Source organism: Coenobita brevimanus, chromosome 62 (assembly GCF_032717465.1).
Source record: "Coenobita brevimanus isolate Jiangsu-jjx chromosome 62, ASM3271746v2, whole genome shotgun sequence".
Taxonomy (NCBI): domain Eukaryota; kingdom Metazoa; phylum Arthropoda; class Malacostraca; order Decapoda; family Coenobitidae; genus Coenobita; species Coenobita brevimanus.
In genome coordinates this window covers 6,757,633-6,773,121 of record NC_137015.1, presented here as the reverse complement: position 1 = coordinate 6,773,121, position 15,489 = coordinate 6,757,633, and the positions used below count along the sequence as shown (strand labels likewise).

Below are 15,489 nucleotides of genomic sequence, written 5' to 3'. Positions count from 1 at the left end.
CTTCTGACGAGCACTGTATATACACAGTATATACAGTGACCCCTCGTTATACGATGACTCTTTATACGATATTTCGCTTATACGATGTCAACATTTTAGTACCCAATGCTCACTATACGATGGGAACGATTCACTACAACGATGGATCATCCGTGGCTCAGTGAACAGCGAACGCACGAACGGAATGCAAACGACCCCACACGGTCGGCGCTGGACAACACACACTCGTCCACTAGTAACAGCCTCATCAGCCAGCCCTGCCCAGCCAGCCAGTTCTGACAGTGATGAGTGAAGGCTGTGAGGCCCTTATTGTCCCTTAACCTTGGAGGTGGGACAATTTGCCATCAAGTCAATTCGCAGTCAGGACGATTCCCCGTCATTTGTTTACATATCAGTTTATTTAGCAAGTACACTAGATTTTGAATTATATGAGTTATAAAAGTGATGTCCTGTACACCAGGAAACCATTTACTACGCTGGGTGGTAACCACATAACCAAATTTTGGCGCCTGGTGGTTTAGTGGGTAATTATTGTGCTCCAGTCGGATTGAGCCGTTGAAGGTTTATATCCAAGGGGTGATTGGGGTTTATTGCTCACGTAATGCCACTTAGGAATGAGTGAGGTTGGTCACTCTCATCTTAAATGTCAGGACCAACTGCCTAGCTCCAGGCTTCTACGCTCCTCATGGGGCAACGTAGGATTGGATGATGGATGATGATGGATAAAAGTGATTGTGGTTTATTATTTATATAATAACTGTAAAATATGGCATCAAATAATGGGTATTAACTGAAAAAATATAAATATATTGAAACGAGAAACAGGCGATTTACGATTGTTCCTTCATCTTAACGTAAGGCTACATACAAGACATTGGCATTTACATAAATGCCTAATGACCTTGAGTGAACAATCAACATACTTTGAAATTATACGATTAATCTTCATATTACGTCTGTATAAAGGTTTCGGGACAATTCGCTGTCAAGTCAATTCGCCATCACAACAGTAACAAGACAATTCGCCATCAGGACTTTTTGCCGTCAGGATGATTCCCCTTCGTTTATTTACATAACAGTTTATTTAGCAAGTACACTAGTTTTTGAATACTGTAATTGTACCTCTTCAAAGTCATTTTAAAATATACCCAGGATGTTGTAGTACCAATGGAAATTAATGCAGACAGCTGTGGGTAACGCCAGAATATAATTCAAAGTCAACTACAGCGAGGTAGAAACAGTTATTATCTAAAATTGCAAGTTACGACATCCAGAGCCTACGCTATTGAATGAACATAGACTTTGATAGATCCCCCTGAAAATTGCTTATTGAAGTATCAATTAATCAATAATCAGTATATTTATAGAATGATGGGGAATTGTCCTGACGGGGAATTGTCCATATTTTGACGGCGAATTGTCGACTTTACAGTGAATTGTCTAGGAACCACATCAACAACCCTACTTGCTTCAGTAAAGGTAAGAACTACTGTATACTGTAGTTTTCATGTTTTTTTTTTCCTCTTTATTCATTGTTAATGTGTTACTTTAAATGTTTAAACATAAGGATATTTCATGTATGTGAGTGCTAAGGTGTGTGTATGTGAGAGTTTAGGCAGATCTGGAAACGTATCCCCATTGACGCCATGTTATAATGGGCATGCTATACGAAGGATCACTATACGATGGGGTATTCAGGAACGGAACCCAATCATATAACGAGGGTTTACTATATATATATATATATATATATATATATATATATATATATACAGTGAGTCCTCGATGAACGAAAGTGATAGGGACGAAAAAAAACTTTTGTAATTCGAAATTTCGTATATTGGAACAATTTTCCCCATTGAAATATACTGGAAGCTGCAAAGCCTAAAGCACGCCCAATATCCGAGACTCCCTGCCACTCCTCGTGGCGTCTTATAATTTCCAATTTTCTCTCCAGAGTTAGAGTACGGTGCTGCTGCTTCTTTGTAGCGGGCTCCCCGATGCTGGAGATGATGCAGGGCTCTTGGGAGGCATGTCTAAACAGTGCAAAAAGGTGTAGAGCTGCGAAAATATCCTTGTGTACAATGAAGCTGCGAGGAGTGATGTCGACTTAGTCCAGAGACAATTTGCTGTGAAGTCAATTCACCATCAAAACATGGACGATTCCCTGTCAGGACAATTCGCACCCAAGACGATTCCCTGTCATTCTATACATATAGTATACTTAATTGATTAATACTATAATAACTAATTTCATGGGGAACTATCAAGGTCTGTGTTCATTCAGCGGCGTAGGCTTCGGATGTTATTTATAATTTGCACTTGTAGTCAGTAATTAACTTGCATCTGCCTCACTGTAATCAACTTTGAATTATAATCTGGCATCTCCCATAGCTGTCTTCAGTAAATTTTATTGTAGTTTTTGGATGCAGTAGGTTGAGATTGAGTGATTAGCTGAGAATGTAGATGTAATATGAAGATTATTCGTATAATTTTAGACTATGTCGATCATTCATTTGAGGTTATTAGGCATTTATATAAATTCCAATGTCTCTTATGTAGCCTTGTGTTAAACGATGAAGTGAAACATCGTTTGTTGCCTGATTCATGTTTCAATATATGCATATTTTTTTTCTGTTAATCCCAACTACTTGATGCCATATTTTACATTTGTTATAAACAGAATAAACCACCATCACCTTTATAACTCATTTAACTCTAAAACTAATATACTTACTAAATAAACTGATATGTAAATAAATGACGGTGAATTGTCCTGATGGTGAAAAGTCCTGACGGTGAATTGTCTTGATATTGTTGTGACGGTGAACTGACCTGACAGCGAATTGTCCCAAAACCGTGGACTCGACTGAGAAGCGTGTGAAAAATTGTTTACCAGAGAGGGGTTAGTTTGTTTCCTCGCCGCAAGTGAGCACCCATTTTGAATTTTTCGTATTTCCTTTCGTATCGCTTTTCGTATAATTGAGACAGATACTTTCGTACTGTGGAATTTGTTCTATATTCATCACTTTCGTAACATCAAAAATTCGTACTTCGGGTTTTCGTTTATCAAGGACTCACCGTATACATTATATATATACAGTAATCCCTCTAATATCCGGACGCCCAATAACCGAACATCCCCACTAACCGAACCTTATCGTCCTGGGATCAAACATTCCCAAAATGGTCCGAAAATCCAAAAAAATTGGAAAAAAAAATCGATTTTTTGCCGTCCGTAATTTGAACTTGCCGCGCGCCGCGTGAGAGCATTGTTTTGGTTCGTCATTCCTCCGACGTCCGATAGAGCGCCGCTGCATCCTCCCCACTTCCCGCCTGTCTCTCACCGCGACAAGACCTACGCTCTTCGCCATGGCTTGGGAAAAGTTAATGTGCAACACTTAAATTTAATGGAACATTATTTGGACTAAAGTGAACACTGTGAAAAGAACGGACTTCTGTGTGTTAGTGACTAAGTTCAGTGCAAGACTTCAGGAAGAGTGTAGTGCAAGTGCTTCAGGAAATCGTTCTTACTGTCAGAGTCCGAGAGGAGGCGGTTATTCATCGAGGTGGCCAGGGACTTGCTGTAAGTAGCCAAAATGTTTCATGTTGTACTATTTTCCATACTATATTTACCAGAATGTTTCATATTGTATTTTTCCCATACTATACTTACCAGAAAGTGTCATACTGTACTTCTTTCCATACTAAACTTACCTCATGCATGTGCAGTAGGAATGTGTTTTTCAGAGTTCGGTTAGGTTCGGTTAGGTTAGGTTCGGTTAGAGTCCATAAGTACCAGAATGTTTATTAATGTATGAACATACTTCTAAACCCACATTTTATGTGTCTATTGCATTTATTTCAGTCATTTATGTGCCTTATTGGTGTGATTTGGGTGTTAAATAGGTGCTATGCATGTCCGGAGGGAGTTGTATAGGTGTTTCTCTGTGTTAGGGTCCGTAAGTACAAGTCCATAAGCTGGGGCCCAATATCCGGACAAAACCAATATCCGAACCTACCGATGGCTCTATTGATCCGGATATTGGAGTGATTACTGTATATATATATATATATATATATCTATATATATATCTATCTATCTATATATATATAGCCTGACATCCTAATCCCCGCAATGGATGGCCTCAGACAAAACACCTCCAAGTCGCTCTGTCACCCACCATTTCACTACCCTCCCCCCAACTCACTCCCCCCTCCCTCATATACCTCTCAACTCCATCCCTCCACCTCATCCTCAATCTTCCCCTCCCTCTCCCTCCCTCCATCTCACCTACATACACCCTCTTAGTCAGTCTTTTATTCTCCATTCTCTCCACATGTCCAAACCACCACAGTATATTTCTCCTAATCTTCTCAACCACATCCACATCCACCCCACAACGTTCTTTCACTATTTCATTCGTGAACCTGTCCCTTCATGTCACTCCACATGCTTCTCTCAAGTAACTCATTTCCACTGCTCTCACTCTTGACTTGTCCTCCTCTTGCAAGGTCCATGTCTCGCTTCCATACGTCAGGGCAGGGATCACAGTATCATGCAGTGACTTCTTAACTTCCATACGCACCTCCCTATTTCTCACCACTAGTTTCAGTGAACCAACAGCCTTCCTTCCCTGCTGTACCCTTTCAAGCACTTCATCCCCCAAAGTTCCATCCTTACTCATCACACTACCCAAGTACTTGAATGCACTCACATTCTCCACATTCTCACCATCCAACCTCACTGTGCATTCTGTGACTTCATTCCTCTCAAACACCATAACTTTACTCTTGTTTACATTAACTTTCAGATTCCTCTTCCTACACACTGTCCCAAATTCATTCACCAAACCTGCCTAGCCCTGGACTCCTACACTTCTCATGGGGCAATGTAGGATTGGATGATGGATGGATGGATGAAAACTCTCTCTCTTTCTCTCTCTCTCTCATAGAAATTAACCATAATCTATATATATAACAGAGCCGCATTGTTTAGTTGTTTGTCCTTCAATCACACCCTAACCAAGGGCCAGAGACCCCCAGACCCAAATATAATCTGAATCAGGTTGACCCAGGGATGGTTTTAGGTGGGTCAAAATTCATATCTGGATCATTTGAGGTCACCGGTAAAGTGTTCGCCTATTTGGCCGAGGCAACAGCTGGTACCCTTGCAGCCCAGTTTTTGGCATGGAGACTCACCTGATCTCCAGTTTGGACATAGGCTATGTGAGGTTGACATCCAAGGCCATTTGAAGTCACTGGTCAGAGGTCATTTGAGGTCACCATTAATACACACTCGAACAACTGGACCACCAGGTTAATTTTTGGCTTGGAGACTTACATGACCTCCAGTTTGGACACAGGCTATGTGAGGTTGACCTCTGAGGTTATTTGAGCTCGGCTGTAATACACGCTGAAACAATTTGACCCAACAATCCAATTTTTGGTGTGGAGATTCCAGTGACCTTCAGTTCAGACATAGGCAAAGTGAGGTTGATCTCCGAGGTCATTTGAGGTCAATGGTTGGAGATCATTTGAGGTCACCGGTAATACACACTCAAAATACTGGACCCAGCAGCCCAATTTTTGGCATGGAGACTCACATGACCCCCAGTTCGGAGATAGGGTATGTGAGGTTGACCACCCAGGTCATTTAAGGTCATCGATCGGAGGTCATTTGAGGTCACCAGCAATAGTAAACAAGTGCGCACAAATATTGTGCATTAGTCTGTGAAAGCTGAAATAGAAAATTCCTTGACTTCTTATAATTCCGCTTCAAAAGCATAAGAGGTACTTGGTCATTCTGGAGTAAAAAGAAAGATTGAACTAGAACAAAGAGGATTAAAGTGCTCGCCTTTTTGGCCCAGCAATGCCAGGTGTCCCTGCTAATATTATCAATAATTGTCACACAGTCACATATCTGTTATTCAGTAATTCATTATGTTGGTTTTCACTCACAGTAATGATTATTGTCTTTACATTCCATCTTCTGTCTTTCTTTCCTTCATTCTTTCCTCTTCCATCTGCATGTGGGTGACTCTACACTGAGTGACAGGCCAAATGGTTTCCCATACGCCAGGAAACAATTACTTGATAACCTAAATCATGGGGAAAGGAAAAATATATTTAGGGTGGCAGGTCAGGTGAAGAGGGATAATCGGGATATCATAGGTGAGCAGTGTGTGAAGAATGATGAAGGAAGGGTAGTGGTGAACAGTGAGGATATTAAAGATGCATGGAGAGAGCATTATAACCGGTTGTTGAATGAGGAGTTTGACTGGGACAGGGAAGGTTTGGAGCCAGCAGATCCAGTGTCTGGCCCTTGGCCTTTGATTGATACTGCTACTGTGAGTGAGGCAATAGGCAGGATGAGGGTGGGGAAGGCAGCAGGTGTGTCTGGGTTGACTGCCGAAATGTTGAAGGCCTCAGGCGATATAGGGGTGAGTTTAGTCACTGACCTGATAAATAGGATTATTTATGAGTGTGTTGTCCCAGATGATTGGCTGAAGAGTGTAATTGTAAATGTGTATAAAGGGAAGGGTGATGCCCTGGAAAGAGGGAATTATAGAGGTATAAAGCTTTTAGATCAGATAATGAAGGTAATGGAGAGAGTTTTAGAAGGTATGATTAGAGAAAGAGTGAATATTGATGAGATGCAGTTTGGGTTTATGCCAGGTAGGGGGACCACTGATGCCATATTCATTGTTCGACAGCTTCAGGAAAAATATATTGGTAGGAGAAGGGATCTTTATTTTGTTTTTGTTGATTTGGAAAAGGCCTTTGACAGAGTCCCTAGAGAGGTGGTGAAGTGGGCAATGAGAAAGCTTGGCTTGGAGGAGTGGCTGGTTAGGGTGGTTATGGCCATGTATGTGGGTGCTCACACCCAGGTGAGAGTGAATGGAGATTTGAGTGATGAGTTTTCCGTGAATGTTGGTGTGCATCAGGGGTCAGTCTTGAGTCCCATGTTGTTTATCATGGTACTTGAAGCCCTTTCACGTGACTTTAGAAACGGACTCCCGTGGGAGATGTTGTATGCTGATGATTTGGTGTTGATTGCAGAGAATGAAAGGGAGGCAGAGGAAAGGTTTAGAAAGTGGAGAGATGGTATGGGGCAAAAGGGTTTAAGGGTAAATGCAGATAAAACAAAAGTTATGATATCTAGGGTTGGTGGCGGTACTGTCAAAGACAAGGGAGAGTGGCCATGTGCAGTTTGCCACAAGGGCGTGGGAAGTAATTCCATCTTGTGCGGTGTGTGTGATAAATGGGTGCATAAGAGATGTAGTGGTATCAGAGGTAGACTGCGAGATAATGCTGATTTTATGTGTACGGCGTGCCGGGGTGAGCAGGTGGAGATCGTCAGACGTGAAAGAATTGAACTTGCTGGTGAATCTCTTGAGTGTGTGGAAGAGTTTTGTTATTTAGGAGACATGTTGTGTGCTGGAGGTGGGGCTGGAGCTAGCTCTGTGGCTAGGGTGAGAAGTGGTTGGAAGAAGTTCAGGGAGCTCTTGCCTCTCCTGACATTGAGGGGGCTCTCCCTACGTGCTAAGGGGTCTTTGTATGCAGCGTGTGTTAGGAGTGTAATGCTGTATGGCAGTGAGACCTGGGCAGTGAAGGAGGAAGACATTCGCCGGCTCAGACGTACAGAAATGACAATGATTAGGTGGATGTGCAGTGCGTCCCTGCGTCCAAGGCCTGGAGGGGCTGGGTTTACAATGGAAGAGTTGAGAGGTAGGATGGGACTGGAGTGTATTGGTGTTGTGATGAGGAGAGGTAGATTGAGGTGGTTTGGACATGTGGAGAGGATGGGGGATGATAGTTGGGTGAGGAAGATGAGAAGTGTTAATATTGGGGGTGGGGTTATGAGGGGTAGACCGAGAAAGACATGGGACGAGGTCATTAAGTGTGACCTCAGGGTTAAGGGACTGAACAGGGAGGCTGCAATGGATCGTGCAGCGTGGAGAGCCGCCATTAGGTGACCAAGGCCGACACATGCAAGCATGTTGGAGCCTTTAAAAACGAAAACGAAAAACAGGAAACCATTTACTATGCTGGGTGGTAACCATATAACCAAATTTTGGTGCCTGGTGGTTTAGTGGGTAATTATTGCACTCCAATCAGATTGAGCTGGTGAAGGTTTATATTCAGGGGGTGGTTGGGGTTGATTGCTTATGTAATGCCACTCTGGGATGAGTGAGGCTGGTCACTCTCATCATAAATGTCGGGACCAATTGCCTAGCCCCGGTCACCTATGCTCCTCATGGGGCAGTGTACAATTGGATGATTGATGGATGGATAAACATAAATATTAATACTGTTTTGATATTAACTAGACTTTTGTTACAAGACTAATCAAGTGGAGGAAAGATTTAGAAAGAGGAGACCTGGTATGGGACACAAGGACTTGAGAGTAAACGCAGACAAAACAAAGGTGATGATGTCAAGGGTTGGTGGCAATACTGTCAGGGAGGAGTGAGAGTGATCGTGTGCCATGTGCCACAGGGGCGTGGGAAGTAGTTCCATCTTGAGCAGAGTTTGTGATGGGTGAGTGTATGGGAGATGTAATGGTATTAGAATTAGACTGCAAGATAGTGCTGATTTCATGTGTGCATTGTGTCAGGGAGAGCATGTGGTGATTGTCAGGCATGAAAGGATTGATCTTGCTTGTGAGGCTTGAGTGTGTGGAAGAGTTTTGTTATTTGGGAGACAATGTTATGTGCTGGAGGTGGGGCTGGAGCTAGCCCTCTGGCAAGAGTGAGGAGTGGTTGGAAGAAGCTCAGGGAATTGTTGCCGCCCCTGACACAGAGAGCTCTTCCTCCTTTCTAAGGGATCTTTGTATGCAGCATGTGTTAGGTATGTAATAGTGTATGGTATTGAGACATGGGCAGTAAGGGAAGAGGATGTTCACAGGCTCAGACGTACAGAGATGACAATGATTAAGTGGTTATGCAGTGTGTCCTTGAACGCCAGACCTAGGGGGGCTAGGTTTATGATGGAAGATTTAAGAGGTAGGATGGAAGTGGAGTGTATTGGTGTTGTGATCAGGAGAGGTAGAGTGAGGTGGTTTGGGCATTTGGAGAGGATGGGGGATAAATGTTGGGTGCAGAAAAGGATAAGGTTGCAAGAGGTAGACCAAAAAAGACCTGGGACGAGGTCATTGAGAGTGACCTCAAAGATAAGGAACTGCAGGGAGGCTGCTGCGATCGAATAGCATGGAGAGCCACCATTAGGTGACCAAGACCGACATATGCAACCTCGGTGGAGCCTTTATGAATGAAACGAAATGAAATCTAGGTTCAGCTAATATTTAAGGGGAAAGTTGATTTACTACTGTAAGACAACTAATATTATATAACAAAAATGATGTACAGTAATTACTTCCCAATGATGTTTCCAGTTGCTGACAGGGGCTTCTGTAGCTGAACTGAGATGTGCAAAATATACATACTTGAAATGAGGTTTAATTAAATTAAATTATAACCAATGTTGTGGGTCAGGGTTGAATCAAGAATAGACTGGCAGAGACTTTTCACTTTAGACAGTTTCCAAGTGCCACTATGGAGGCTGTCAATGGGGGTTTGCTTTTTCATTTTGAAATTTAAATAAATGCCCTACGTAAATGAAAAAAAAAGTAAAACTAGTAAATATGGCCAGACTGTGCTGAAACTTATGCAGTACGGTATAGTGTCAAAAAATGGAACTTTTACCTTATGATTTTAACTCATTTCATGGATGGTTAATATTTTCAGCCAAAAACAAGGGTGAGTTACATCCATAAATTAATTTCCCAGTGTTGTCCATTTTACTACAGCATATTAACTCTTGCCAAGTTGCAGACCTCACATGAAGCACATTGAAGGTTTGCATGGGCCGTGCTGCAAACCTCTCATGAGATATAATTTACAGTGGTTTTAAAACAGTGATTCAGGGGAGGTATACAACCATACAAAGAATCAGGTCAGCAGGGGTCAACCCCTTCACAGTAAAATCAGTATCATTTGCGGTGCAGAAGTATTATATTGAAAGATATTATCATACTGAAAAGGTTAATGAAGGTTGCTTGTAAGCCATTCATTATAAGAGGTGCTGCCCAAGCTAATTATAATCATTTGGCTGTGGAACATACGGTTTGTAGTTAACCCTTTGATTACAATGATGTACTGTACAGTAATCACTCTAATATCCGGACGCCCAATATCCGAACATCCCCACTAACCGAACCTTATCGTCCTGGGATCAAACATTCCCAAAATGGTCCGAAAATCCAAAAAAATTGGGAAAAAAAATCGATTTTTTGCCGTCCGTAATTTGAACTTGCCGCGCGCGCCGTGTGAGAGCATTGTTTTGGTTCGTCATTCCTCCGACGTCCGATAGAGCGCCGCTGCATCCTCCCCACTTCCCGCCTGTCTCTCACCGCGACAAGACCTACGCTCTTCGCCATGGCTGCCCACGTGCTCGCTTTTGTGGTGGTGCCGTACTTGCTGCAAGGCCTCCTGCTGCTCTCTGCCCTACTCTTAGTGTGTGTGATGATGGCCCCGCCTCCTGAGAAAAGGAAGAGAGTGGTGTTGACTCTGGAGAAGAAACGGGAGATATTGGAGAAGGTTGATGCGGGTTGGTCTTCCTCTCGCATTCTCTGCGAGTTCAACCTGGCCCGGTCGACTTTGTTCGATATCAAGCGTTCCCGAGACAAGCTCATGCAGTACACGGCTGACTTCTCGTCGAGAAGCAAACGCAACGTGGAGAGGAAGGTTATGTTTACCCCCAAGTATGCAGAGATCGACCGCTCCACGTTGATTTGGTATCGACAGCAACGTGCAGCTGGTGTGATGGTACGTGGAACGGAGCTGAAGGCTGCTGCTGAGAAGTTTGCAAGGCTTCACGACGCCCTAGACTTCAAGGCATCTGAGGGTTGGCTCTTCGCGTTCAAGTTGCGACATGGCCTTACTAACCGTAAAGCACATGGCAAAGCATTGGACGCTAACGAGGATGGAGTGGACGAGTTTCGGCACAAGGTGAAAGGCTTGATCGACAGGGAGGGCCTTACTCTCGGTCAAGTCTATAACGCTGACGAAACTGGCCTATTCTATCGCTCGGTGCCAACGAACACTCTCGCCGATGAGACGGAGAAGCGTGTACCTGGCCGCAAGCTTTCTAAGGAACGAATATCTGCTTTGTGTTGTGCCAATGTTAACGGCATGCACCGGCTTAAGCCCGTTATTGTTGGCCGTGCAAAGCAGCCTCGGTGCCTTCGTGGGGTGATGGATGTCCTTCCTGTCGTATGGTACCATTCTTTGAAAGCATGGTTCACAGCTGTGATTTTCAAAGACTGGTTTCACCATCACTTCGTCAAGGAGGTCATACATTACCAGACGAAGACACTGGGAATTCCTCGCGACCAGGTAAAGGCTCTCCTTCTCCTCGACAATGCACCTGCCCACCCGTGCGACAAGGACTTGGTTGCTGAGAATGGCCGTATTAGGTGCATGTTTCTGCCACCTAATACGACTGCTCTCATTCAACCAATGGACCAAGGAGTGATCGTGGCAACAAAGCGCCTGTACCGTCGGAAGTTCCTGGACGAGGTGATGGTGGTTCTCGAGGACGAGGACGAGCGCAGGGAAGGACGTGACACTCGAGGCAAGCGGACTTTGGAAAACCTTCGCCGCTACAACATCAAGTCTGCGCTGTACAACTGGGCTAGTGCATGGAAGGAAGTCCCTGTGAAAACTCTTGAAAATGGTTGGTCTCGTCTGCTTCTCGGAACAGATGTGGAGTACGATTTCCTAAGGGTTTGACGTGGATGACTTCCATGCACGGCTACGTACGCACGGCGACGATGTTGATGTGGACGATGTTCGTGAGTGGTTGGACGACGACGAGGGCGATCCTGGGTATCAGACGTTGTCTGATATCGAGATCGCGTCTTCGGTTGCTGGTGTCAGTCCCGAACTTGAAGATTCCGACGACGAAGGCGATGATGATGCAGACTCCGCCCAGCAGGACACTACTCCAGCCATCCCCAAGCTGAGCGCACTCCGGGAACATCTAGAGTTCGTCCTAGACTACCTGGAACACCCGGACTGCGACAGGGAGATGGGGCCCTTGGGACTCGTGGAGGAAGTGCGTGCTTTCCGGCAGCGCATCATCAATCGCCAGAATCGTCGGTCCTTGCGTCAGTCAACGATTGACAGTTTTTTCAGGCCCGTGACCCCCGCTGTGCCAAGCCCTGGTTCCACTCCGTTGCCTCCCCAAGACAGGCCCTCATGCTCCGAGCCACAGCCCAGCACATCAGCTACAGTGGAGTCACCGCTCGACGTGAGTTTGCGGCTGTCTTCAGAGTCTTCTGTAGTCGGTACGCCATCACCACTACCCACCGATGCACCCCTTGGACGCCTGCCAGTGATACTCTCGGGCTCTGACAGTGAATAAACAGCAAGAGCTTCTCCACTAGACCACACGGGAATTTTGAGTGTTGTGCAGTGAAAAAAACGGTGTGTTGTGTTAAGGTTTTCAAGTTGGGAGAAAAGACTAAGTAGAAAAGAAATTTAACGTAACTAACCTTCTTTGTTTTGGCTTTGGAAACTTAAAAAAACTTGGGAAAAGTTAATGTGCAACACTTAAATTTAATGGAACATTATTTGGACTAAAGTGAACACTGTGAAAAGAACGGACTTCTCTGTGTTATTGACTAAGTTCAGTGCAAGACTTCAGGAAGAGTGTAGTGCAAGTGCTTCAGGAAATCGTTCTTACTGTCAGAGTCCGAGAGGAGGCGGTTATTCATCGAGGTGGCCAGGGACTTGCTGTAAGTAGCCAAAATGTTTCATGTTGTACTATTTCCCATACTATATTTACCAGAATGTTTCATATTGTATTTTTTCCCATACTATACTTACCAGAAAGTGTCATACTGTACTTCTTTCCATACTAAACTTACCTCATGCATGTGCAGTAGGAATGTGTTTTTCAGAGTTCGGTTAGGTTCGGTTAGGTTAGGTTCAGTTAGAGTCCATAAGTACCAGAATGTTTATTAATGTGTGAACATACTTCTAAACCCACATTTTATGTTTCTATTGCATTTATTTCAGTCATTTATGTGCCTTATTGGTGTGATTTGGGTGTTAAATAGGTGCTATGCATGTCCGGAGGGAGTTGTATAGGTGTTTCTCTGTGTTAGGGTCCGTAAGTACAAGTCCATAAGCTGGGGCCCAATATCCGGACAAAACCAATATCCGAACCTACCGATGGCTCTATTGATCCGGATATTGGAGGGGTTACTGTATTCGTTTATTTAAGCTACCTTGAGTTGCTTTTAAATTTGAAGATATACCTATTTTGTAGTGACCTGATATCTATCTAAATGTAGCAAGAATAAAAAAAGTCATTGAATTGAATGGGTTAACCCTTTAACCGCAGGTGTCATCCCAGAATGACATTGCAAAAACTGGACCAAACTGCGGGTGTCATTCTCGAATGTTTGTGAATATTTTGAATACCGCGCGTTTTTTCCATGCGCCAATTGTTTCAAGGGAGAGTAGCTATTAAGTTCTTTCACTCCAGCCGACCTCCCCCCCCCCCCCCCGTGTTCCCACCTCCCACCCCCTGGGCCCCCCACCCCACCCCTGACCAAACACGCATCAGTATCTGTCCAGCTGTGTGAGTGACAACACTGCTGATGTGGCAGTGAAGTGCGGGCAATTACAGTGCCTTTTACCTGCCTCAGTGAACACAGAGTGGGTGTTTATCGTATGTGCAGTGTTCATATATGTTTATAGTATTATTATCAGAATGAGGTTGGCATTTGGTAATGGTGTGTGAGCGAAAAATAGTGATTACAACACCGCTGATGTGGCAGTGAAGTGCGGGCAATTACAGTGCCTTTTACCTGCCTCAGTGAACACAGAGTGGGTGTTTATCGTATGTGCAGTGTTCATATATGTTTATAGTATTATTATCAGAATGAGGTTGGCATTTGGTAATGGTGTGTGAGCGAAAAATAGTGATTACAACACTGCTGATGTGGCAGTGAAGTGCGGGCAATTACAGTGCCTTTTACTTGCCTCAGTGAACACAGAGTGGGTGTTTATCGTATGTGCAGTGTTCATATATGTTTATAGTATTATTATCAGAATGAGGTTGGCATTTGGCAATGGTGTGTGAGCGAAGGTAATGGCGTGTGAGCGAAATATAGTGATTTTAGATCGCTCACTTCTAATGGCACTGCCCATCCAGTGATAGTCAACGAAATCATGAAACCTACATCATTGCAAAGCCGAAGGTTAGTACTTTCTAATGGTACCTTATTTTTCGCTCTAGATTTATTCTGTGCAAAGTTATAAAGGTTTAAAGTTTGTTTACATTTTGGCTGGAACCCCCGCGGGAGAGGCCAGTCGGGGCAAAACAATGCCCGCGGTTAAAGGGTTAAAGTGCATCCAATCCCCACATGATTCTTGTATTCATTAACTTGATATGCAACTTATTCTTACAGTGTGAGAGGGAGAAATGCTTTAAAGAAAGCCATAGCTGAAGCTGTCAAGAGTAGCTGTGGCCAGCTCCCTGAATACTGCAACCCTCCTGCCTCTGGGGTAACAGCTATCACCCTTCCTCCTGACTCCTCCATGCACTCCAACCACCAGGGCATCACCCCAGCCCATAATGCCACTCTTGGGAAGCAGTCCATTAATGGCAGAACCCAAGTCTCAGCCCCTCCACCCCTCACTCCAGGTGCATCTCCACTCCCATCCATCACCCGATCCAGCCCTCGCAGACGACTTCGGTGATAAACTCTCACCTCCTTCCTCTACACCCAAGCTAGTAAGCAAAGGAAACCTGTGCCATCATCATCGTCATTATCATCCTGACCTTTTTTCCCTCCTAAGGATGGGGTGAGGTTGGATTCAGAAAACAAGAAGAGAAATCATGAAAGAGGGAGAACTATCAACAGCATGCCCAGTGATCTTATATATTTCTGTGTTGACCATTTGAACAAATGGTTAAGGTATCTTTGTAACTTTTGGCGACACCTGCACAAAGCTACAGTTCAATTTTACTGTATGGGATTTCCTATTTCACATTTTTATACATAATGTTAAAGAATCGGAAAAAAATTATTTTGTGATTGCTTAGTGAATATTGCAGTTTTAGAAAGATGAGTTGACTTTCAATATCTATTACATGAAGATTTTGCAATTTCCAGTAGTGAGGTCAGCAGATTTATGCTTTGAAGTTTGCTGCATACTGTATCTTGAAAATATACAGTGTATTCACATTGCAGAAACTTTTAAAAAGTGGGATTACAGGCTAAAATGTTATTTTCATACGTCTTGATAGTATATGGATGGTATTGTATGTGTAGTGCTGGGTGTACATACAAAAGCATTAATAACAAGCAGAAAGGATAGTACAAAATCAAAAGCAGAAGAGCTGGTAATGTAGAATTTTTGCATTTATGGGACTAAGAACTGCTATAAACTGCATTGTGTTGTATTTTAT

At 43.7% G+C, this 15,489-nt stretch overlaps 1 protein-coding gene across 1 annotated transcript in view; it reads left to right on the top strand.

The window, feature by feature from the left end:
- The window catches only part of LOC145404105 (uncharacterized), a gene marked incomplete at its 5' end in the record, with an annotated part of 234,108 nt that extends 218,998 nt beyond the window's left edge, over positions 1-15,110 (top strand). The window contains one exon of the mRNA XM_080275717.1: positions 14,486-15,110. Coding sequence (XP_080131843.1) covers positions 14,486-14,777 — 292 coding nt within the window. The remainder of the gene's footprint in view (positions 1-14,485) is intronic.
- Between the last annotated feature and the right edge of the window lie 379 nt (positions 15,111-15,489).